This window comes from Nilaparvata lugens, chromosome 7 (assembly GCF_014356525.2).
Source record: "Nilaparvata lugens isolate BPH chromosome 7, ASM1435652v1, whole genome shotgun sequence".
NCBI classification, from domain to species: Eukaryota; Metazoa; Arthropoda; class Insecta; order Hemiptera; family Delphacidae; genus Nilaparvata; species Nilaparvata lugens.
The window spans coordinates 5362848-5388996 of NC_052510.1; the positions used below are offsets into that span (position 1 = coordinate 5362848).

Consider the following 26149-nt stretch of genomic DNA (forward strand, 5'->3'; position numbering starts at 1 on the left):
TCGTTTTCATTTATTCATAGACAATAGACGCAATGCAGGTAAAAGCAACAGGCATTCGCCCAAAACTGTTCCAAACCTTAATTTGGAATACACAGTCTAGAGGCAATGAAAATGATAACTTGATTCGCACTCTATTTTGAGTCCAAAAATACCACAATAATTTTGAATTTATCAGATTAATTAATTTTAAAATACAAATCCAAACAAAAATCTTCCTTTACAATCACAAAAAATATTAACAATTTCACTTGAATCCACAAATTGAATAATCAATTATATTTTATCAAGCAAGAAATAATATTTTTCAATGATTTCATAATGAATTTTCATAACCAAGATTGAATATTAATTATATTTCTACATTGTTGAAAAACAATCTGGCAACAGAGCAAAGCGAGAAAGGGATAGCGCTATTCTTTTTGTTGGATAATAGACTAGGATAGCAATACAATTGCTAATTAAACACTGCCATAATAACGTGCACCTCACTATAGATCATTTCGACTGAAAAACAGAAAAATTGAAATTTTCAAGAACGAATTTCTCAAAAAAAATTGTATTTTGAAAAGTGAAAGTGACATAACCATTTTGATTTGAACAGTATAATATAAATTGGAAATGGGACAGTTTTGGGCATGAGCCTGTTGTGCCTTTCCTCATGTTAAGTATTTCTACACAATGTGATGAGTAAATAATTAATAATAATAATAAATAATAAAAAACTTGGCTTACTTAAATTTATCAATTACATGTTGCAGAAATATTTATACGTTACACTATTTTCCATATTATTGTTGCCCTTTTCTCCTGTACACTGCCAAGTTATTTGAAACGTTATAAACGTGTTTAAATGTGTGCGTGTGTGTTGTGTGTAAGTTAGCTATAGGAAGATTCACTTTACACTGTCAGCATTAGTTGAATGAATGTAACGAATGCTAATTGGTTGATGTGAAACTCTCTATTGAAAATAACTGTTCAATAAATTACCCAAGTACTTTAACTAACTGGTTGTATTGAAAAAACTTAGATTTTATTATTTTATACAATGTTTCTGTCCATGAAAATCGTTGAATGTTTAGAATCTTATCAACCTACTTTATGGTTGTATTATCTAAATTCGAGTATTTCATCCAATGTAGGATGTTTACCATGAGAGCCATACAACATTTATACTATTTCATGAAGAGATTTCGATAGTAAAGATATTGTCACAGAATAGGTACAGAATGGAAACTTGTAATCAATCGCCTATCTAACCAATGCTTTTTACATGACGCCAATACTAAACACGTCACGTTACCTTGGGAAGTTCCAATCCTGGTCTTCTGATTGGCTCGTGGCAGTGAATGAGATCTATTGATCCGGATCATTAAAGTGATCCGAACCTACCATCAATACTATTACAATGCGGCGCTTCCTAACAAGATGGCGGATTTTAGCGTCATGGTCAAAAAATCACTGACCAAATCAGTGGTTTTTGACAATTTCTTAGTCTTTTTCATTCAATAATATTCCATTATCGTTATTAATCAAAAGAACACTAATCTATCATGGGATTCACTTTTTAGATTAATGTTTTCTTTCAAGGTATACCGTTTTAATTCTGTTTTAAATTATTGCTTGATTTCAAGGTATACGTTATAGACTAACGTTTTCTCCATTAATCTTACTTACATTTCCCTAAATTTTGAAAGTCTAAAGTATAGATTTATTAAATTTTTCAAAAGTATTTTTGTTTAAATTCCTAGATCAATTTTCAATTTTGGGAATGAGTATTGAAGTATTTCATTATGAATTTTCAATGATAGAAAAATATTAGTTGACCAGGTTGCTGTATATAATATTTGAAATATTTTGAAACTGAAAAATAGATTTCAATGTAACATCAACATGTAGTACAATTATACAGCTCAAAAATAGAGCTTTTGTGAATCTAGATGCAATTTCTTTCAAATTTTTGTCAATTAACATGTAACAATAATTTTAAACCAATTTTTATAAATGAATCTATGACAAGCCTCTTATTGAAGCAATTTTTATTATTAGATTTTGGACAATAATTTGTAATTTTGTCCGTAAATGTTCTCCATTGCTGTTGATATTGCCAATTTTTATTATTATTTTAATTTCAAGTTTCTTGAAACTTTTTTATTGTGTGAGAGTGTGTTTGTGTGCATGTGCATGAGAGTATCATAAATCATTTGATTATCGTCTTCAAATCTGTAATGTATGTGTGAATGGATTTGTTAATCTTCTATATTTCATGGAAAGTTTTATCTTCAATTTTGTTGATATTTTAAAAATATTTATTTCATTCATCTGTCACTGATGTGTTTTTCATCATCACTAACTTATTTTTTTTAATCAAGCATCATGTTCATGCCTCATATTACCTACTATGCTACAAAATCCTGATATTTAATCACAGATATTGAAATTTATTAACTGTACCTTTATATTGATAGTTATTTCAATTGTTATTTTGAATGAAAATGGTTTTTAAGATGGAATAGTTGTATTTCTCACCTTATAATTCTCTTGCTTGCTAACTATTACAATACTCCATTAATTTCTTTTGTTTTAATTTAAGAAAGCAGTTGTTTCCATTTTAAAAAAGTACAGTGGTAATACTCGTACTAGAGATTAAAAATTCTAATAAATGCTGGTTGCGCATAGCCGGTCAAATTTTAATCGTGATTAATTCCACGAGAACCAATCAGAGAAGCCGTCTCCATCAAAAAGGCCATCTCTGGTTCTTGTGAAATTAATAATGGTTAAAATTTAACCGGATTTTGTGCAACCGGGCCTTAGTTTATCTATTGAACATAATATTCCAATAGAGCAAACGTTCTATTGGTTTGACAACAGAATAAAATAATAAATTTACTTGAACTAAACATTTTATACTTGTAAGATCTAAGTGGTCCACTTAGCTCTTATTCGATTTAGACAATTATTTGTAATTTTGTTCTTAAATGTTAAACATTGCTGTTCATATTGCCAATTTGTTTTGATTTTAAAGAGACCGTCGTGCACAATATTTTATTCGTTGAATAGCAAGTCAGTCACAATTTATTTGATGTGACTTCTTTTAATCCTGGTCTGGTACTCGATATTTGATCTGAAACTTTAATTATTGTTGTGGCTTGTATTCTAGTAGGAAACCAGGCTAGACACCAGTGGTGTCCATGTGTAATAGCAGCAATTAGGCTTTTATTCGTCTTCTTCTTCTTATTTATGTTTTCTATAAGACATAAAAACCAAAGCCACCTGTATTAGAGGTGGCTATGGAAAAACCCAATACATAACCGATGAACTTGAGTGTTGATAGGAAATGACAATGGCTATAATACGACAAGTCAGAACATCCAAAAGGATCTCTCTGCGATAAAAGCCATATTAATAAATAAATAAATTATTTATGTCTTCTACATAATTTAATAACTAAATTATAGTCAATTGTGGCTGTCATTATTCAAAATTATTATCAGGTGTTGAGTTGATGTTTAGACAGTATTGTTGCTATAGTGAGGTCCACGTTATAATGGCAGTGTTTGATTAGCAATGGTATTGCTATCCTTGTCTATCATTCAACAAAGCGGATAGCGCTATCTCTTTCTCGCTTTGCTCTGTTGCCAGATCTTTTAACAATGTAGAATTAATCATTAGTCAACAAAATTCAAAAAATCATTAACAAAATATTTCATCTTAATAATAGAAATGTATTATGAAATTATTGAAAAATATAACTTATTGCTTAATAAAATATAATTGATTATTCTAAACGAGAATGAACAGTTAATATTACATCAATAAACCTGTATCAGCTACCGTCAATAGAAGGCATTGACAAGACAGAGGATCTGCAACATTTTTTCCTATCTTCACTGCCATTATAACGTGGACCTCACTATATACTTTTTGTGTAGTTGATAAGTTGATATTATGGTAATTATTCATATTAAATAAAAATACTAAGAAATTGTCAAAAACCACAGATTTCTCACTATATACGATGAACCATTGATGTTTAGTGTATAAACGTCAGTGAATTAACAGTATATTAGTGAATGGAAGATACATTGAATGGGAAGATACAATGAAACATACATTCAATGGATGCATTGAATGAAGATACATTCTATCAGTATATTTAGTGAATGGAAGATACATTGAATAGGACTCATTTTAATACTGACATTCAATCCAAAAACCCTAATTGTGATTGGTTGTATTGATGTTTAGACAGTTGCCATTGGCCAGCATACAGGTACGACTGGCCTGCTGACAGAGATGGAAGTCCCTGAATGGCGGGGTGAGTGTTGTCTCGAGCATGCGCAGTAGCTCAACAAACTTGGCCAACGCCCTAGCAGTGTCTCCGGCTAGCATCACTGTGCGTGCTACTCTGAATACCGCGTCTGTGTCCTGCGAAAAGTGAGAAAAAATGTAATTTAGAATCATAATTTCAGAAGTAAAACACCATATCTATAACCATAGAAAACTAGACAGTTAGATCTGTGATATAACTTTGTTTAGTCTAGACACTTTGTTTTCACGTAAATATGAAAAATCTGGTGTGGCGCACTCACACAACTTTCCTTGCCGTTATGAAAATTGATCACCTGACGCTAGTGTTCCCGCGCATCTCAAGCCTACTATTCAAAGATTTGAGCCAGCTGGTGACAGGGCAATAACGCTGGAGACACACGAGGTCTGCTATCTCTTCATAGTGAATCATTTAATAGAATAAACAGTTGCTGTTTGCAATTGGATAATCACATTTTCTCGAATTTCGAGCTTATTTTCAATTTTAGATGAAAATGTTACTGAACATTAATTGTAGAGATTCTCATGCTTAATATTTTTCACTCAAATTTTTTCGTTTGAATTGTATCTGAAGCCTGATAATTGAGAATCTAAAATCATACTTTGCATAGATGGGGCGGAGCTCTTGAAATTTTTACAGATATGGGACTTGTGGCAGTTGATGAGATGAAAGAAATACAGAAGCGGCTCAATACGGGGAACAAAACATTCTTCTCGATGCTGCAGATATTCAAGTCTAGAAGCGTCCATAGAAATATAAAGGCTAGATTATATAAGTCCATAATACGTACAGTGGTCACGTATGGAAGCGAAGTTTGGACATTAACATCAAAGGCAGCAGGCAATTTAGACCGCTGGGAAAGGAAAATGCTGCGTAGAATATATGGACCTGTGTGTGATGAGGGTGTCTGGCGAATAAGAAATAACAACGAATTAGCTGCACTCTATAAGGAGCCACCCCTGTCCATATATGTCAGACTGAAACGTTTAAGATGGGCAGGGCATGTGGAGCGGATGCCTGACACTCGCGCCCCCAGGAAAATATATATGGGACAGCCAGGAGGCAAGAGACCGGTGGGGAAGCCAAGACTGAGATGGGCGGATGGTATTTCCAAGGATGCAGCAGAACTCCTTCGCATCAGGAACTGGAGAAGGAAGGCAAGAGATCGTGACGAATGGAGGCGCAGAATTGAGGAGGCCAGGGCTCGATTTGGGCTGTAGCGCCATCGAAGAAGAAGAAGAAGAAGGCAGTTGATAGAGCTTATCGATGACTATTTCAGGTATAACTTTAATCGAAATCGTTGGAGCCGTTTTCGAGAAAATCGCGAAAAACCCTGTTTTTGACAACATTTTCGACATTTTAGCCGCCATCTTGAATCGCATTTAATCGAAATTGTTCAAGGACCCTACGTTCCAAATTTCAAGTCATTCCGTTAATTGGGAGATGAGATATCGTGTACACAGACGCACATACACACACACATACACACCAATACCCAGAAACCACTTTTTTGGACTCAGGGGACCTTGAAACGTATAGAAATTTAGAAATTGGGGTACCTTAATTTTTTTCGGAAAGCAACCTATGGTAATAGGGCAAGGAAAGTAAAAAACACTCCATTTTTGATGAAATGCTTTACTCATTTCTCATCCTTATAGGAGTAAAATATTTTCAACAGACATGGAAAGGGCAGACTGATGACGTAGAAAGTGATTTGCGGATCCTAGGGATGCGTATTGAAGATGTAGGCCGAGGATCGAATTGTATTGAGAGACTTTGTAAAGGAGGCCAAGGGTTACATCGGCTTGTATAGCGCCTAGGAGTAAGTAAGTATAGGAGTGAAATGCATTCCTCATTTCTCATAAAAAGTGTTTTTTTTATATTTACGAGGAAACACAGTGTCTAAACTACAACTAAGCTATTATAAAGTGTTTCGTCTTGGAAAACAACATCAACCATGGCTATAACATAAAAATATATAATTTTGGTTTCTAAACGTTGGTATAAAGAGACAGTACCATTTTGCCAAAAACGTTTAAATAGTAAAACATCAGCGTCAAAGTAAGCAAAATCAAATTGAAAACTAGTCAAACGCCATAGATATAATTTTATATTCAAAATGTCTCTAAAAGAGAGCATACACAATAATTAAAAAAATTATTTCAAAAATAATTAATCCAAATTTTATAATTAATCAAAATTATTTTGAGGATGAATAGGAGATGAAAATGAAAAGAAGAAAAAGGGACTGGTGAATGAGAAGATTCAGAAGTCGGGAAAAGAAAATTATGATGATGGTTATATTGATGGAAGAAAAAGGAGAAGTAGAAGAGAACAATGAAGGAGAAGCAGAATAGCAGGGAGGAAAAGAAGAAGGAGACGAAGAAGACAGGAGAATAAAAACAACAATAATCAAACCATCTTATTATTTTCATATGAAGAAGAAGAAGATAGATGAAGACAGGAGAAGAATAAAGAAGGCAGAAGAAGAAGAACAACAATCAAATCATCCAATTATTTTGATTCGAAGAAGAGGATGGATGGAGACAGGAGTAGAAATAAGTCAGGAGGAGGTGGAAGAGGAGAAGAAGATGAAGACAGGAAGTGTTGGAAGAGGATGGATGGAGACAGGAGTAGAAATAAGTTAGGATGAGGTGAAGGAGGAGAAGAAGATGAAGACAGGAAGTGTTGGAAGAGGATTGGTTGGAGAAGATTTGAAAAGAGGAGGAGTAGGATGAGAAGAAGACGAAGCAGCAGCAAAAGTAGAAGACAACAGAAGAAGAAGAAAATGATGATAAAGTAGAAGCAAACAAAGATAAAAAAAAGATGAAGGAGGAACAGCAGCAGAAGAAGAGGAATGGAGAAGAAAAGGAAGAAGGAGCTGAAAATGAAGATAGGCGAAGAAGAAGAAAATACTGGAGGAGGAGTAGCTGATGCTGATAAAGATTGAAAACGAGTAGTAAGAGGAGTAGAGGAAGAAGAAGAACAACAATAGCTTTAAAGTGAAAAACACTCACATTCTTTGGTTTGGCGAGGACCGTTTCGTGCTGGTGTTGCACATTCTCATTGCTTGAGAGCACATAACAGTCCTCGCCACACCAAAGAATGTGAGTGTTTTCTCACTTTAAAACTACATAAAAATACAATAGTAATAATATTAGTGAAAACAAGATGGATAATCAACAACGAATAAAACTAACCTTATATAATCAAATTATTTTGAAATGACTTGAGTTACCTGCAACGATTTGAGGCCCTTGAACAAGTTGGTGTGCTCGTTGCAGACGGGGCAGTGCGCCATGAACTTCATGGTGTCGACTGGCACATTCAACACGTTGCGACATCCGTCAGTCAGACACTTAAATCGCATGCGAGTCTCGTCCATCTCCTCAAATAGTGGCCAGTCCTACAACATACCATACAATATTTATTCATCTATTCAACACATAGCATAACTTTTTTGTAGTTGAGAAGTTGATATTGTAGTTGGTAATTATTCATATTGAATGAAAATACTAAGAATAATAGAGATGTATTTGATAATTTCTTAGTATTTTTATTTAACATAGCATAATATTTTCTGAGTGTTGAATGTTGTCAAAATTATTTGACATAGAAAACCAAAGTTTTATTAGTCCAGGCAATGAATGTTCGTAAAAAGGTATGGAAGAAAATGTTTGACCCCGTAGTTCTGTTTAGGGTAGTGAGGAGGTGAACATATCAAAAGTCCCCACCCCTACACCTTGTGCTAAAGAGAATGAGGGTGTTTCAATAGGTACATTTTTTTGATTTCTCACATATAAATAGAAAACTATGCATCTTGCGGAATGATTATCCCATAAAAAATTGAAGCTTACATAATTTCCTACGATTATTGTATAATATTGATCAAAAATTTTTCTATATCTTTTAGTTTCCAAGTTATCCGCTCTTGAAGGTGTAATATTTTTGAAAAAACACGTTTGCCTCCATTTTTTGCCATTTCTGCTCTTCTACGTATTTTAAAAATCGATGGAAAAATCCGTGCTGATTATGAGCTTATAGAACATCAAATTCTCTTCAATTTGATGTAGCCTATACTTTTACACTTTCACTCATTTCCACACGACTTTTGCAGCAGATTTAGTGTTGAGTGTGAAATCTTCAGTTTTGACCAATAGACCAATTGTTGGAATTTGGAAGGAATATTTTGAACACAATTTTTGACTTTGCAGCTTCGTTGGGACCATATAGAGGGTGAACATATCAAAAGTCCCCATTCCTACCCTTTGTGCTTAAGAGGGATTAGGGTGATTTAAAAGTTGCAATTTTCAATTTTTTACTTACATCTTGGAAAAAATGCGTTCAACCGACATGAATTATTACTATTCAAAAATAGATTCTCTACAATATCTATCTATCTACTTGATAGATTCTCTACAATTTTTATTCAGTGAAGTTTTGTGATATTAACATAGGTAAAGAAAGTATTGCTTTCCGAAAAATATTAAGGTACCCCAATTTCTAAATTTCTATACGTTTCAAGGTCCCTGAGTCCAAAAAAGTGGTTTTTGGTTATATGTCAGTGTGTGTGTTTGTGTGAGTGTGTGTGTGTGTGTGTATGTGTACACGATATCTCATCTCCCAATTAACGGAATGATTGAAATTTGGAACTGAAGGTCCTTACAATATAAGGATCCAACACGAACAATTTCGATCAAATGCAATTCAAGATGGTGGCTAGAATGGCAAAAATGTTGTTAAAACAGGGTTTTTCGCGATTTTCTCTAAAACGGCTCCAACGATTTTGATCAAATTTATACCTAAAATAGTCATTGATGAGCTCTATCAACTGCCACAAGTCTCATATCTGTAAAAAATTTAGGAGCTCCGACTCATCTATTCAAATTCCCAATTGTAAGTCTTCAGATACAATTTAAACAAAAAAACATTAATTGGAAAAGATTGAGAATGAAAATCTCTACAATTAATTTTCAGTAACATTTTCACCTAAAATTGAAAATAAGCTCGAAATTCGAGAAAATGCGTGATTATTCAATTGCAAACTGTTGATTCTATGAAATCATTCACTATGAAGATATAGAAGACCTCGTGTGTCTCCAGCGTTATTATCCTGTCACCAGCTGGCTCAGATCTTTGTTTGAATAGTAGACTTGTGATGCGCGTGAATACTAGCGTCAGGTGATCAATTTTCATAACAGCAAGGAAACTTGTGTGAATTTTAGTGTTGAGTGTGAAATTTTCAGTTCTGCAACAATAGACCAATTGTTGGATTTGGAGGGAATGTTTTGAACACAATTTTTGACTTTGCAGCTTCGTTGAGGCCATTTAGGGGTGAACACATCAAAAGTCTCCTTTCCTACACTTTGTGCTAAAGGGATGAGGGTGATTTAAAAGTTGCATTTTTCAATTGTTTACTTACATCTTGAAAAAAAAATGCGTTCAACCGACATGAATTACTATTCAAAAAATGAAACTTGATAGATTCTCTACAATTTTTGTTTAGTGAAGTTTTGTGATATTTACAACAGTTTTCGAGATATTCGCTCTTGAAAGTATGAAATTGTTGAACTAACAGGTTTCAATCCAATTTTTGGCCTTCTTCTTCTTTTTCTTCTTCTTCTTTTTCTTCTTCTTCTTCTTCTTCTTCTTCTTCTTCTTCTTCTTCTTCTGGCTTTACAGCTCGATGTGAGCTTAAAGCAGGGAACCCACTATGCCGTCACCGTCAGGCGCCGTCCGGCACCGACCGTCACCGTTACGTACCGGCAACATTGCTTTGCATTGTTTAGCCTCTCGCTCAATTGAAGAGCCCTCTACACATCACGGTCACATGCCTTTTGTCTCCATGCTCTTATCCCCATCTTTCGGAGATCATCCTCCACTTCATCAAATCAAATTCTTTATTTACACATTGTTGTACAAAAAGTTAATTGTATCAAACAGTGTATCGTCAAAAATAAAATCAAAACATACATGCCATACAGTAGGCTACTACATCAATCATATATAGTATGAGTAATTTCTTATATTATTGTAAGGTTCCATCATCAAAGAACTCGTCAACACTATAAAATGCCCCTTCTACCAAAATAGCCATAGGTGATTATTGGTCAGATCAGCGTTTTGTAAATGTTCAGTTTGCCCGGCCGATTGAGTATGAATAATACCATTTGAACGTATGCGGATTATATTTTCACTTGTGTGTGAATCCAACTATAAAGTTTAAACTGAATTGATATTTGAACTTATGGGAATTATTTTTTCACTGTCACTGGATGCTGCTTGTGAATCCAGCTTTAAAGCTTAAACTGGTTTGAATCAGCTGGTTTACCTCCTCGCAGGCAATGCATCGGCAGTCGAACCAGTATTGCGTGGTCAGCGTTTTTTGCCGCTCCTGTTTGGCGGTGAGCGTGAACATTGGACCGTAGTTCTCGGCCACCATTTCCCCTGCGTACGTCGTGCGGATCGCCTGACAGATCACTGTTGTTCCTTTGAAGTATCTGAGGAGACAAAATTGAGGAAATTAGCTCTATGAAAATGAAAATTAGCTTTTTGCAAATGAAAATAAGTTTTAAGAAAATGGAAGTGAGATTTATGAAAATTAAAATGAGTTGTATGATAATGGAAATGAGTTTTAAGAAGATTGAAATGAGATTAATTATAATAATGATAGAGGGTGATGCCCACATTAGCTTAGGCTTGTGTGTGGGTAATGAGTGAGAGGGATGATGATGATGATGAGAGATGACGACTACTTTTTAGGTGGTCGAGACCGACGACTTATCGTCTCCTCCAAAAGAAAATGAAAATAGAAATGGGAGATATATTGATATGTTGAAACAAATAATAAGCTCTATTAAGAACTAGGGAAGCTGACGAAGATGCTTACATCAAGATGCATAGACTCGATCCAACACATTATGTGGAACAATTAATCGAAAGGAACAGAACATCCAAGAGCGACTCCTTAAGGTAGGCGCACACAGATCGTCATTGGACGGACGGCACGCATCGGACGATTAGATTTGATGCATTGTTTTCAATTGGAGTGCGCATAACTATACGATGCGGATAGGTATGCTCACTCCAATTGAAAACAATGCATCAAATCTAATCGTCCGATGCGTGCCGTCCGTCCAATGATGACGATCTGTGTGCGCCTACCTTTATCGTCCAAGCACTAGGTGATATTCATCTATATACTTATTTATTTATTCCAATATAAATATTACTTTTTTATTTTTACATTTTTAATTATGTTTATTATGTGATGAATTCATTACTGAATAAATAAAATTGAAATTTTTTTTTGTATTTGATTTCCAACGGTTTCACAAATTTTTAACTCTAGTACGATATTATGAAAGAATACAAAATAGCAAGACAATAATAAATATAAGAGTAATATAACAAGGAAAATAATATAATAGCACAAATTCAATAAAGCAAACCAATAGCAATCAAAATCAAGAGTAAAATTTAAATTCAATAAAAATAAAATAAATAAATAGATAACACTTTACAGTTTTATAATACTAATTTAAACAGGAAACACATGACACAGTTAGATTAAAAACACTTAGAGACTTACATTATTTACTGGAAATTATACACTGTCATGTGTTTCCTGTTATTTGACCGAGCGAAGTGAGGTCTAAGATTCAAGTCGGTTTGGCATTAATTTGTCTTAATGTTTAAATGTTTATATGTTTTTATGTTGCGCATTTACGGCGAAACGCGGTAATAGATTTTCATTAAATTTGACAGGTATGTTCCTTTTTAAAATTGCGCGTCGACGTATATACAAGGTTTTTGGAAATTTTGCATTTCAAGGATAATATAAAAGGAAAAAGGAGCCTCCTTCATACGCCAATATTACCGTAAAAATCAGACTATGGAATTATTCATCATAAATCAGCTGTCTAGTGTACTATAATACTACCCGTTCAAAAACATCTTGAAAATGTATCTTTCCATTAACGTTAGTAGACAGTTGACTATAATACTACCCGTTCAAAAACATCGAACATCTTGAAAATTATATCTTTCCATCAACATTGTAGACAGTTGCAGCCAGACCTGATAACAGCGCTCACACTCACATTCCGGGACGACACGTCACGGTACGATATAGGACAGAAAGCTCTATATTTATTTAGGATTTTTTCTAGACATTTTTAATTGATAAATTAATTTATTAATTTTTGAAAAAACATTACAACAGGTCAATGTAACTCACTGAGCGCGAGGTCTACTGTTCACAGAACTACTAGTTTTAATTAGTATTTTAAAAAACGGAAATTAGTATTATAAATAAATATAAATCCCACCTCACAAAACCAGGATTACACGAGTGGTTTGAACAGCGATAGGGTGGGGTAGATAGCTCCACCCACAAACACACTTTTCGATTGGTCGGGGTCGTTTTTGACGAAATGCAGTTCTGACACCTCGTGAGCGTTGAACTGTAAAAACTGTAGATTGCGCAGAATAAGACTTCCTATGTAACCCTCGTCATTGGACAAGGATTTTTGAGGCAGTCATACTATTGCCATTTGGTAGTGAGGGAATTTCGTCTTTACCTAAAATAAAAAATAAAAACTGATAGATAACAGAAAATAAATGGTAGGTATGAATTTGCAGTTTAATTTGCAAGTATTATATCTATTAGAAAATCAATTCAAATAGAATATTTGTTATAAATAGAAAACATAGATTTTGAACAATAATATTATACATTAGAGGTACAAATAATCTTATACCGTAGGCCTAATATTTTAATAATTTTATTTCAATTTTTATTCATTTATACAATAAGAACATTATCAAAATGATAGCATGAATAATATGAATAATGAGTGGACAGCAAGCTGAGCCAAAACCTGTTAGTACGGTATTTATTTATTTTCAATTTGATTCATTATTCTAATAAACTTGATTTAGTGACTGAATATCTTTAGCAGACAATAATGATTGAACTTGCAGGTATAAGTACAGTAGTAATAATAAAGTAGGTAGAAGTTTATTATTACTATCGTATTTCATAAAACTTCAAAGTGAAAAAGACACTCATATTCTTTGATATGGCGACGTTCGTTTCGTGCTGGTATTGCACATTTTCAAGCCAAACAGAATTCCTGGTCTATTGTATTGATGTTGGGGGTGTAGTGAAGGGACAATAGCTTAGTGGGGACAAGAGAAGCTTATTTATCGCCAATCGCCTTAAATGGAAAAGATTGACAACATTCCTGTTACCGTACTATATTGTAAGAGATGAATTAGAATTATTTGAAGAAAATGATATAATTGTATGGTAGATTGATTCATCATTTTCATGGGCATACAAATTTATTTATTTATGGAGACATCATGTAACCCCATTTTTTACTTCACAAATACGGTACATCCTGACAATTAAATACCGTACAAAATTTTCAAATAATACTGAATCTTTATATCTTTCGACTTTTCTTCTTTGAACTGAGCCTTCAAAATTAAAAACAATACAATAAATAAATCTGACACAATAATCTATGATATGTATACAGAATGTCCCAAAAGTGAAGTGCCAAAGTTTGGGAATAGGTTCTATGAGTCAAAACAAAGAGAAAATGTGGAATAATTTTTTTCCTAAAAAGCTTCGTTTATGATATATTAGCCATTTTGTATTTTTTCCAAAATAATTTTTATCTTCGAAGTTATCCAACCGATCGTTATAAAAATCGGTAGGTATGTTCAAATAAGAGAGATAAACTGTAAAAAAATATTCAACTTTGTCTAATTCGAAAATTCAAAATGGCGGCCATTTTAAACTTTCAATCCAAAATTGCGGGGAAACGGTGATAGATAGAGAAATTTACCAAGAACAATTCTTTTAGGAAATTTTTTTACATTCAACACCAAAAAAATGAGAATCGGACAAAGCATATAACAGAGATAGGCCTACAATGGAATGTGTGCTACTAGGCAGCAAAACATCAATTTGTTGTAGGCTAAATAGCAAGGAAGCCTACCAGTCTGTATTAACATCAAATTATGATTTTCTTGTGCTTGGATAAGAAAATTCATATTCCCGAAGTTTGGCACTTTACTTTTGGGACACTCTGTATATTATTTATACATCATCAATACTTATCCGTTTTATTTTTCATGAATAAAAAAACCAGTTAACTGTTTAATTTATCTTGTGTTGTGTTCTACTCTTCTTATTGTTATAAATTGAGAATAATAGTGATGCTATATTTCTAAATACGTTGTATTGCAATTATTAGGATGATAATCATCTTCATTACCTTCATTGAAATACTGCGTAGATTTCAGAGTTCTGAATAAGAATACAGCCATGTGGGCACGTTGAAGTAAATCCTCAGCTGAACGCTGATCCAAGTTTCTTTCCAAATTGTAGACGCTTCTATAGTCGTCACTACTGAACGATTTGCTGAGATCTTCATTTCCATCCAACTGAAATTAGAATTGAAAAATCATGGCTAGATTTTTTTACAAGAATTTATAGTTCTTACTAATAAAGGTCGAACAATTTAATAAATTAGAAATGACAACAGAAACTATTAAAAGTTAGACAGAGTTTGAACTCAATTCTAGATGTATTTTCCAGCCTTCAATTCTGTTAATTATAAACTCTCAAGTCAGAGTAATAATATTTCTCTCTATTCCCTCGTTTATATGGAATCCAGTAGCCTAGAGAAGATAAGATAAGATAAGATAATATTTTTATTCAACGCAGTACACTTTATAATATACAGATGAATAACGTCAGGTCTTAATAAGTAGAAAAATAATAAGTACACAATAAAAAGCACACATGGAAGACTAGAATAGGCTAGACTAGAGTAGACTAGAGTAGCCTCAGATGTATTTTCCAATACCACCTGAATAAATTCTCAGTAATTGTATTAATAACTGTATTTTCTGAGATTAAAGATTTACTGAATTACTGATTCAAAGATATTGCACATTAGTTAACAAACTAGGAGAGTGACAGATAATTTACTGAGACTTCCCAAATCGTATACCACTTGTTTCCAGAAATCATTTGTATTTCTTGGCCCTACGTTTTTTAATAACATCACTTTTGAGATCAAGAGGATTCGGAATCAACTTGTTAAAAAAAATAGTAAGTAAGTAAAAGTTTTTGATTATTTACTTAAATATTTGACTGCATGTCGTATTTAAATACATAGAAAAAGTGTGTTGATACATCGCAGCTCGGAATGGATCAAGAAACCATCACCTTTAAAAAAGAACTCTTAGATGGCTCAGAGGTCTCACGCCTGACCATTTAGAATATTGTTATTCAATGTAATTTCGTAGTTCAAATGTAATTTTGATGGCTTGCAATAAGCATTAGGAAGATGAGCTGTTATTGGAAAGTGTGCAAGGTGTGTGAATGTGAGAGTGAATGGTTGCTAGTCTTACTCATTCTCCATTCATCCATGAAAATTAATTTAAGGGCCGGTTTCCGAGCTCGGGATTTAGCTAAGTCCTAGACTTTAAACAGCTGGAGTCAGAAAATGAGCTTTCCAAAACGGGGCGAGGTCGCAGTTTTGATTTTCTCATTTCTATAATTAGAAACGTTTTTCCTTGACGAAATTAGACATTTCTAAATAATTCAAAATAGCTGAAACTTTTGAGACTATTTTCTCTTTATTTTATTTCGTGTTTAATTTTCTAGTTTTTTTGAAATTTAATTCAAACGTGACTATGACAATGACTGCGACTAAGCCCCGTTTCGGAAAGCCAATTTTCTGAAACCGGCACTAATAAGTGATATTTATCCTACATGCAAACTTGGAGTATTGTATGTATACTTCTAGCAAGTATTATTTTTTATTCCAATTCACAAATTTCTTTCTAATAAAACATACTAGTGTTTTTGTTTTTTTATTGATTCTGATTGTAAATATTGTGAGTGAATAAATAAAATTTGAATTTGAATTTTTTACAGTGTACGAGTATTAATAGCCTATTATATACCAAACAGCAAGTAATTACTAATAATATACATGCATACCTTGTTCAAATCAGACTTGATCTGGTTGAAATACTTGAGACTCTTCTGCGAAATCATTCGCAGAGCCATTAAACAAGTTATGGACATGCCAGATGACCACAGGGAAGGTAGAATTGAACATTCTATTTTGTGGTGCGAGTCCATTGCAATATTTTTACAACTATCGCTGCAAAATGATACAGCACTGCAGGTGGGGCAAGGGTGCAGAAGCTCCAAGCTAGAAAGAAACGGAAATTTAACAATTATTACTGAACGAAAATCCAAATTAAATGCTGTAATTCACCCCGAAGACTTCTGCTACGGCAAATATTGACAACAGGGTAAACAGCTAGGTGAAAATTCCACCTGTATACAGAAATTTATTCATTTGTCCATTTTACAACAAATATATAACTTACGGATTGTCTCACGAAAAAGGTGTAACCACCGAAAACCATAGTTTTTTCATGAAATTTGCAACAAAAAGTGTCCAGTAAAATTTTCTTATATCGACCTTAATTTTCGAGATATATCGATTTTTCAATATTTTTGGAGAACGTCAATAACTGAAAAACTATCAGTCAAGATTTAAATTTAACGATGGAAGTTGAGAATTTGGGAAGTTAAGAATTTGGAAATCCAAGTTGGGAAGAAGGAGAAATTCACAATTAAATTTATAGATTTGTTACTTTGTCGTTTTTGAACTTTTTATGAGCGCTCAAAATTTAAAAATTTCATTAATCGAGTTCAAAGCCAAATTTTAAACAATTTGAGCGCTCATAAAAAGTTTAAAAAACGTCAAACAAAGGAACAAATTTGTGAATTTTTATTTTATTTGTAATTTCTCCTTCTTTAAATTTAAATTTTCACTCATAGTTTTTTTAGTTTCAAGAATCAAGAATTTATATTTGCTACAAAAAGCAATAAGCATCGTCAATCAAATACATTACAATAAAAATACAAAAACATGAAATAAGGTAAGCTAATTGCATAAATACATTCGAATAACAATATCACAGAATATTTAGAAAAATCAGATGAACATAACATCAGAGAGTCATAACATAGTATGACAAATAGTTATTATATAAAATAATATGATAAATAGGTACACTTATTACAATGTAATAAAAATGTATTGAAATTTATATTTCAGTTAAAAACGTTCTATTTTTCAATTCAAAAATTACCTATTCAATAGAATAATACCTGAGCCTTTTCTTTCAACAGCTTTGTAATGGTAACTTTAAAATTTTCTTGAGGCTGGTTCATGTGTTATTTCATGGCAAATAGATGTAGAATCTATGATATTGGGATCTATGATATTGTAGAATCTATGATATATATTTATTGTTTTTTATTTAACTTACCGCTTCAAACAGTTGAAACAATGCGAAACAGTGAACTCCTCTAGGAGGACGGCACAGAACGGTTTTTCAATAGCAATTATATCGCCAGCCTTGATATCTTGTTGGGCTTCGGCAAATCGTCCGCCAATCTCCGATTTACTAAACTGGATTGAGTCAATAACGGCTGGATGAGATTTGCTTGGCTTTTTCGACAGTTTGGGACAGTCTGCGACTTTTTCTTCGGGTTTCAGTGGTTCTGGAAACGAGGGTTCAAATAAGAAATACAGTACGTTTATTGTCATAACAATATTTAGAAAGAAAGAGAAATGAAAAGAAAATAAAGCTAGTGTTGAAGCGGTATGTCCAATATAGTTTAAGACAATTAAATTATGAGAAAAAATTAGTCGAGTGTGATACTAGAATATTTTTTTTCACATAGATTTAATCTTATGAAGTACAGTAGCCTACCTTGGAATATTATGCAACATTGTCCCAATATGTTAGTATTTGAAATTACGTTTTCTATTTAATAGGAATCCAAGTTCCAAGGCTAGTCAAAACTCATTCCACTACTAATACTTATTATATAGCACACACTCTGTATAGAAATCTGCCTGAAAATCTACGTAATACCGAAGGTAAATCCAAATATATTTATAAAAAAATGTTAATGACTGGTTAAAGGAGATTGGGAGGACAAATATAGAAGTGACAATTCATTCGTTGTATAAATAAAGCAAATGTCGTGTAATGATAGTCCAAATATAACTCTAAATGTTTACATCTTTTATACTTAAAATCCTTTAAACTTCAAATTTTCTCTGATATTTAATACCTGGTTCACCCAAGAATGTGATAGATGCAAGTATGGGGACAGTCCGACGTTAGCCAATCATCGCCAAGATCCTCTTCCACACAGGCTTTGCCTTTGTGGAGAGTTTTCATGAAGTTCTTTAAAATATAATGTTGTATTTTCTGGAGCTACGATATAATAGCAACTATTAGTTATAATGATTAATTTTTTAGTTCAACTGTAAGTTTTATTTATGATTGTTTGGTTGCAGAAGATGTAACGTTGTTGTATAATCTGAATATTTGTAACCTGAAATCATGATAATGAAAACCAATTTGATTTGATTTATTTATTTTTTCCATAAAATTATATGGTGTGAGTCGTCATTTTTAGATGAGGATACCGTATAATGTTTTCAACAACCATATTGGAATAAAATGAAAATACTCTTTTTTAGGATGTGATCACATCAATTGAATGCGTGATGTTATTAATGCTTAACCAAGCATGCAGTTGAGAAATAAAATATGGAAACAATAAGGAACACCAGTCACACTAAACGCTTGCACCGGCTGGTTGCGTTCAGTGTGAGCAGCTACCGCTACATGCAAGTCACAACGTCCAACGTGTTTCAATGGCTCTTTCCAGAATCTGTTTTTCGGCTCATGCGCATGATCTGACGTACACTTGCACATATTATACTCCATTCAGTGCATGTGATCACACCCTAAGGTGGAGTAAGCTAGTACTGTCTACCACTTAACCATCGAATACTTTGTTTTCAAGGTTATTGAATTTGTTTTTTAATTTTTGTATAAATATAAATAGTCCAAATTCCAATTGATCAAAATGCAATTTTCATTCAATTCATTAAACATTTTTCCTGTGTGTTTGGTTATTATATAGAGGTACTTATATTTTTCTTTTTTCAATTCATTCTATTGCCAATTTAGAATATTCAAGACATATTACAAACTCTTTATAATATGACATATCATTAAAAATATAAATAAACATAATTATTCATACTTTTATACTTGAATAAAATAAAATATAAAATCTAGGCATCACCAGCAAAAAGAAACTCTTGGCCCGCTGGTGAGAGTTGCAAAACAGTAAAATAAAAATATAAGATCTCGAAATAATGCAGAAAACTTAGGTTCAAATTTAAACTAAAATAATTACAGTAGAATCTTTAGAACAGTAGAAAAATCAACAAATATTGTGCAGAGAAAACACTATGAAATAAAAATAAAGGAAATGAAATTATATTAAATCGCTATATTTAATGTAAAAAATATTCTCTCTTAATACATTCTTTCACGCTCTTTTTACCAATTTTGAAATCCAAATCAAAAGGTATTTCATTGATCAGTTTACTGCTTGTATAAATTAGCTGCCCTCTGATCAATGAAAATCTTGTAGAATAAATTTGATATTTCTCTGTTACACCCGGTCTGAAATGATAAGTGTTCTTGATCAGCTTTGGGAAGATATTTTTATTTTCCACCAAGTATTTTATTAAGACTTTGACATATAGTTGTCTCACGGTAAAAACATCAAAATCCAGGAAAATTAGATTACTTATTTTATATTTAATAAAATACATAATTCTGTTTCTGTCAGTAATATATTCATAAAAATGAGGTACCATCTTTGATGAGTTGGGCGTTCTTGGCGAGCATAGCCAGCATGATCTGGACATCCTTCTGCCATTTTTGCTTGCGCTCCAAGGGGAGTTTTGCGTCATCCAGGGCGGTCAGAGTTCGTCGAAACGCCTCCACAGCCAAACGGTTACGTTTCTCAGCCAGCAGACATCTTGCCTTCCTTCAAACAACATCTTCAGTTCATTGACAATAATATTGAGAAAATTAAATAATGTATGGTAAATTCCACTTTTAGAACCAAGTCACAAGCCCACGAGGAGGAGGAGGAGTAGGTGGTGGTGGAGGAGAAGGAGGAGGAGTAGGTGGTGGTGGTGGTTGTTTAAAATAATATCAGATACAGTATGATTCAATAGAAAAGCTTGTTCACCTACCTGTCATGCACTTTGTACTGCAACTCTTTCGGATAATTGTATTTCAATGCGCTTTCAATATCGAGCATGGCATTCTGATACTCTCCAAGGTGATATAAGGCAGCTGAACGATTGGCATACAGCACTGCCAATTCTTCTTTATTCTCTGTAATTTATTAACATAAATCAAGAGAAATACAGAACATTTGTAGATCTTTTTTACAGATACACATAAACCTGTTGATAGATATTAAGTTACCATGTAGTAACAGGTAACTATTCAAAGTAAATAATAGGCTGTACCGTAGTAGGCCTATCTCTTGTGGAATATATTGTACAAGAAAAAATATTGAAATACTTGAAAACTATAATAAATAACTGTCAGTTTGAATAATTGCTATATAAAATAATTTCTCCAATAATTCTGAAGTACGGTAGTATCTATATTTAGCTTGATTCATCATGGTTATAGTTCAGGGTATTCAAAATAGGGTATTCAAAATTTAGAATCATATACATGTGAGTCTCAACAACTTATTACCATATTGCAATAAAAAACAAATATTAACTTCTTTGGGGCTACCGGTACGCAAACTGTTGAAACACAATAAAAAGTTATCAATTAACTCACCCATTCCAATTATCAATTTTATTTTATTCTTATAAAATGTTCAAGTTTTTTTTAAACTTATACTGTAGTAGAATGAAAATGGTACCTTTACTTGATAGCTTTTATTGTGTTTAAATGAAAAATTTAGTTCGTTTCAAACTATTTTGATGACAAACTATTTTGAGTCTAATTTTTGAATAATAATAATATTTAAAACTAGTAGCCTACTCAAGTACTATATAATACTCAAGAATAAATTATAACTGACGATGAATGATTGACGACTCTACAGTTTAATTTTTCAATAATAGTTATTAAAAACTAGTACTCACGTGTTTAGTAACTTGTTTTTAATAACTATTATTCAAAAATTAGATTAGTGTCGTCAAAATAGTTCAAAACAAATTATTTACTTGCAGTTCGTCATGGATAGTGAAATTTAAATGAGTAAAAAATTTAGTTTGCAAATGAAATTACAAATACACAGTACGCGGTTTGCGGTACCTTTATAAAAATGTGAATTGTTAGAATATTGGAACGAAGTGTACTCACGTTTATCATTTTGGGGACATTTCAGTATCGCTTTTGAGTATTTCAGAAAAGACTCTTTGAACATGTCTGCCTGAAACGCCTTATTTCCATCCTGCTTCAGTTGCTTAGCAATCTCCAGACTCTTATTACAATCAGTTACACGTCTTGACTTCAGAATCTCCGTGTATTCCTTTGAATTAACCAAACCAGAGTCGGAATGAATTTTATTGTGAATATAAACAAAACGGTCATAGTCGGTTTTCAGTGCACTAAATCCGTCCAAATCAGCATCGCTAAAGTGTTTGCACAGCAAAGAATGGAGATTTTTGAAGAACCCCACATCTTGGCCTAGAATACTCAACATTTTCCACAAAATTATTCGAGATTACAAAATGGATGTGAGAAAATTGAACTACATGCAGTCAAACATGTGGGACACTGTGCGCTATTTTTAAAACTCCGCTTTACAACGCGGTAGTCTGAAAAACTGTCGGTGCTCTATTTCTAGTCATCTTCTTAGTAGAGGGAAAAGGAGGGAATGGAGGAGAATGAGAGGTAAAAACAGAAGAAAGATGAGGGAATGGAGAAGAATAAGAGGTGAAAATAGGAGTAAGATGAGGGAATGGAGGATAATGAGAGGTGAAAGAGGAAGAAGATGATGAGGGAATGAAGGAGAATGAGAGGTAAAAGAAGAAGAAGATGGGGAAATGGAGAAGAATGAGAGGTCAAAAGAGGAGTAAGATGAGGGAACGGAGGAGAATGAGAGGTAAAAAGAGCGGTGTGTGGAAGAGCGCAAAAGAGGAATATTTTATATAATCCTGCTCCCTCTGAGCCGCAGTACTTTATAAGAATTGTAAAAAATGGTAACAGAGAATAAATTGAATTGAAGCTATATATTCCAAATATAATTATTGAATATCATTGGCTATGATCCTGAACAAATCCAGATAAAAAAATTCCCAAATCATGTCTTTGTTTCAAAATCAAATATTTCCAATTAGGCTTTTTTAGAACTTTATATTTTTTCTCTCACAAGAAATTTGAAAATTTTCAGATATGTTGATAATAACTTAACTAATAATAATGTTGATGAGGCAAGGTTGCTTCCAATTTGATAAAAAATATATTTCATTTTATTTTTATGCACATTTTTTTCTGAGAGCACAAGAGAAGCGCTATTATCAATGCTCCTCCTATATGGTATAAAATAATAGTTCTCAAGTCAATGTAAAAATTAAAAAATCAATAAGTGAATTTAATTTTTATATGTACTTTTATATCATTATTTTATTATTTATAAAATTATTAAAATGGTAACTTGTATAACTTTTAATAAATACTGTACTGTGAATTCCAGTTTTATTCCATAAACTTTGATAAAAATGGTTCTTGGCATGAGAAACTTTAATTTATTAGAGCTCTTTTTCAACAAATAATAGTTGAAAATCTCCAAATTTTTAATTCTAGACATTTCTCAACAAGGGAAACTATGAACTACAGTTCAATAATGATGACCTAGTTTACTGAGCTATTTCCTAAAAGAACTAATTCGTTTGTGAACGCTCCATCACCCATCACTCCTCTGCCTCTGCGATTTTGATTCGTTGATTGAGTCTGTCGATTGTATGGCGTGATGGTGTGGTTATCTTTCGTCTTGAATTAAGACATTATTTACCGGCTTTCAACATTTCTATGTTACCTTTTTGTTGTTTTTTATAGTTTTCAGTGATAAAAACGTATACCCACTCATCTTTTTCACAAATGAAGCATGTTGTGAAAGGTATGTTGACTTCAATATTGTGCTAAATCCTCATGAGTAGTGTACATGAACCTTCAGCCAATGTTTAGAAAAACATTGACTTATACAGTGAAATAACTCAAATAATTTTGATTCTGGCTTAAAATATCATAATTCATAAAACTGTATAGATGATTTTTAACATAGTTATACTTTAACCTCAATTTCGGTCAGCTCTCATAACCTTGAACTAACCTCACTTTGTATCCGAATCTGACACAAAATATATTCCACTTCATATCTAGTTTTTAATTCAGGTTGATCATTAAACAATCATGTAAATACAATATAAGTCTTCTTGAAGTAAAGCTTAAAAAGTATCTTTTTCTGAAAAGATTGCATCATGATGTAATTTTATTAAGGTATAAAGTTATAGAATAAATCAACAGTTATAAATAGTTTTATTCTTAAAAATTGAACTATGTTGTTCAAAATAATTTATATAAATTTACTCTAGGAATTTTCCAATACAAAATTGAGTAAGTAATGACCACTACACCGACACTGCCGTAGCGTATCTTGAAAAACGTAGCCGACGTACTCCTAGTGTTAATCCATTTCAAACCGGCGTGGAGTTGATTCAACATTTATTCAAAAGCAGCCCTAACGAAAAAGAATAATAACATTAGGAGATACAATGCCTATGTCTTTCAAGCTACACTAAGATTGTGTTATTAATCTCAAGATATAGCTTAAATTAACCCTTAAGTACTGGCGCGGGGTGCTCACAGACCCCCAGTGAGGTAAATTTTGTGATGGTGACTGGCCTGTGTTGGTTACACTGCTCAGCTCCTTAATACCTTCAAGTTGGTTCATTAGTCACCCTCTAAACCAGTTTTCGCCTGTTTGTAAACATTGCACTGCGTTTTTGTGAGTGATAAAAGTGACTGGGGTGTCACCAGACCCCCGCGCCAGTGAATGTGTTTCTTTTTTGCTATGTTTTTTATTCACAATTAATTAACATTGGGATTTGAAGTAATACTTATTTCATATTTTTTATTACTTTATAAAGTTCTAAAAATGAATTTAGAAGAGTTGAATGAAGCCAGAGTTAAGAAGTTTCTAAAAACGTTTGTGAGGAGTGCATCGACCCACAGAATGAGTCACAATAGGAGAATGTAGAGAGGAACAAAATATGTAAGTCAATTATTTTAGTTCAATATGCGATAAAAATTATAATATACTAATATACGAATATAAGAATATAGGTACTAATAAGTTATATTAATTTTATATGTTTATAAAGGAGTATTTTGATCTGCACCAAGAATTAGCTTATGTCTACATAGACGAAATTCTAGTGACTTTAGATGAAAAAATTAAGCAAACTACTATCAAAATTCAAGGAATAGTATTTTTTTTAGTAAGTTTCATTGTTCCTAAGTAAGAATCATTAGTTGAATAAACTTTTTCTGTCATTTCTAATTTTTCTTTATTTTTACCAAAAATCACTACATTTTTTTGAAAATTTTACACAGTTTTGAATAAATACCAAAATTATTGATAGTTCTGGTATATATCCTTTTTATTCATGGTAAAACCATTCCAAACAGTCTAGAGATTGAGATAACCAGCCTAGTTTGATGAAAAAAATTTTTTTTCAATCAATTAGAGAGAAAATTTGATGGGGGTCCACCAGACCCCCGCGCCAGTAGTAGTGTCTCAGAAAACCGCGCCAGTACTTAAGGGTTAATAATGCAATAGTAACTTAACTAGGTACCCTTATCAAATTGATAGTAGATCTTGTCTATGGTTACAGTAATTTAGATGATCTGTATACCTGACACTGAACTTTTATTATGCTTTTCAAAGTTACTGTAAAACTGTGAATAGGTACTGATTTCAACATAAATTTAAGTAAATAGAAATATTTTTCCAAACAACCCATAAAAAATGGTGTCGGTAGATAAGTGATAAAGAAACCTAATAAACTTTGGAGTTTTTAATGAAAGATTCGTGAAATAGTGGAAAACAGGAATGAATGAAAAGAGATGGAAGAGGGAAGAAAAAAATTAGTAACTAGGTCTCTCATAACTTATGATATTGAAAGTAGACTAATAAAATGAAAAATAGAATTAATAAACGACAGTAAGTAGTAAGTTGAATGAATTAACGTTCCCAATACATAACACCCCCCTCCACCACCTGCTATCAAATTCATATTCGCTAGATAAAGGCTATTGGGGACCCAAAAGTTTTGCTCAACCTCCCTCTCCATTTTAAAAATCCTGACTGCGCTACAGTAAGAAATGACCATGTTTTAAATTTTAATGTAGGTTTTCTTTAGTTGAGTAGATTTTAATAGAAACACTTTTAACTATTTCAAGCACTGACAAAATTATAATTTTAAAACTTTATCATAAGAGGTATATTGTGATTTTACAATATTGATGTTAGAAGTTCAAAATGTACAACCAAGTCTCAATCAATTTCGTAAAATTTTTGAATTTTATATCAATCGATTTCTGGTACTTTTTAATATGCAAGACAAAAAGTAACCAAAGCGGTGTTTGAAAGTTACATTTATACATTTTTATATTGCTATACAATGCAGTTATGCAGTATACAGTACAGTTATACTTTGTGTATTTTCAAAGTAAGTAGGTTACATTTTTCCTTCATATCATTCTGCTCTATAAATAATCCTTGTTATTCATTTCGATGATGGTCCTAATCCATAGATTCTCATTATTTGTTTCTTTGAATGAAAGGCA

At 32.5% G+C, this 26149-nt stretch overlaps 3 protein-coding genes across 4 annotated transcripts in view; 2 read left to right on the top strand and 1 right to left on the bottom strand.

The window, feature by feature from the left end:
• Positions 1-26149, top strand: part of LOC111056636 (pre-rRNA-processing protein TSR1 homolog) — a 432307-nt gene that overhangs the window by 338852 nt on the left and 67306 nt on the right. The gene's annotated exons all lie outside the window — the stretch shown is intronic.
• Positions 4112-22268, bottom strand: LOC111056634 (SET and MYND domain-containing protein 4). Its single transcript, XM_039433502.1, is given in 11 exon segments — positions 4112-4425; positions 7566-7733; positions 10659-10827; positions 12658-12686; positions 12688-12872; positions 14620-14788; positions 16359-16575; positions 17708-17942; positions 20131-20306; positions 20518-20662; positions 21659-22268. Coding segments are annotated over 11 exon segments (2046 nt in total). The 5' UTR covers positions 22002-22268; the 3' UTR covers positions 4112-4215.
• Positions 23230-26149, top strand: part of LOC111056635 (mitochondrial proton/calcium exchanger protein) — a 36316-nt gene continuing 33396 nt past the window's right edge. Inside the window, exon 1 of one of the 2 annotated variants that reach the window (XM_039433491.1) lies at positions 23230-23417. In XM_039433491.1, coding sequence (XP_039289425.1) covers positions 23399-23417 — 19 coding nt within the window. In that variant the 5' untranslated portion in view covers positions 23230-23398. The remainder of the gene's footprint in view (positions 23418-26149) is intronic. The other variant, XM_039433489.1, reaches the window with a different exon arrangement.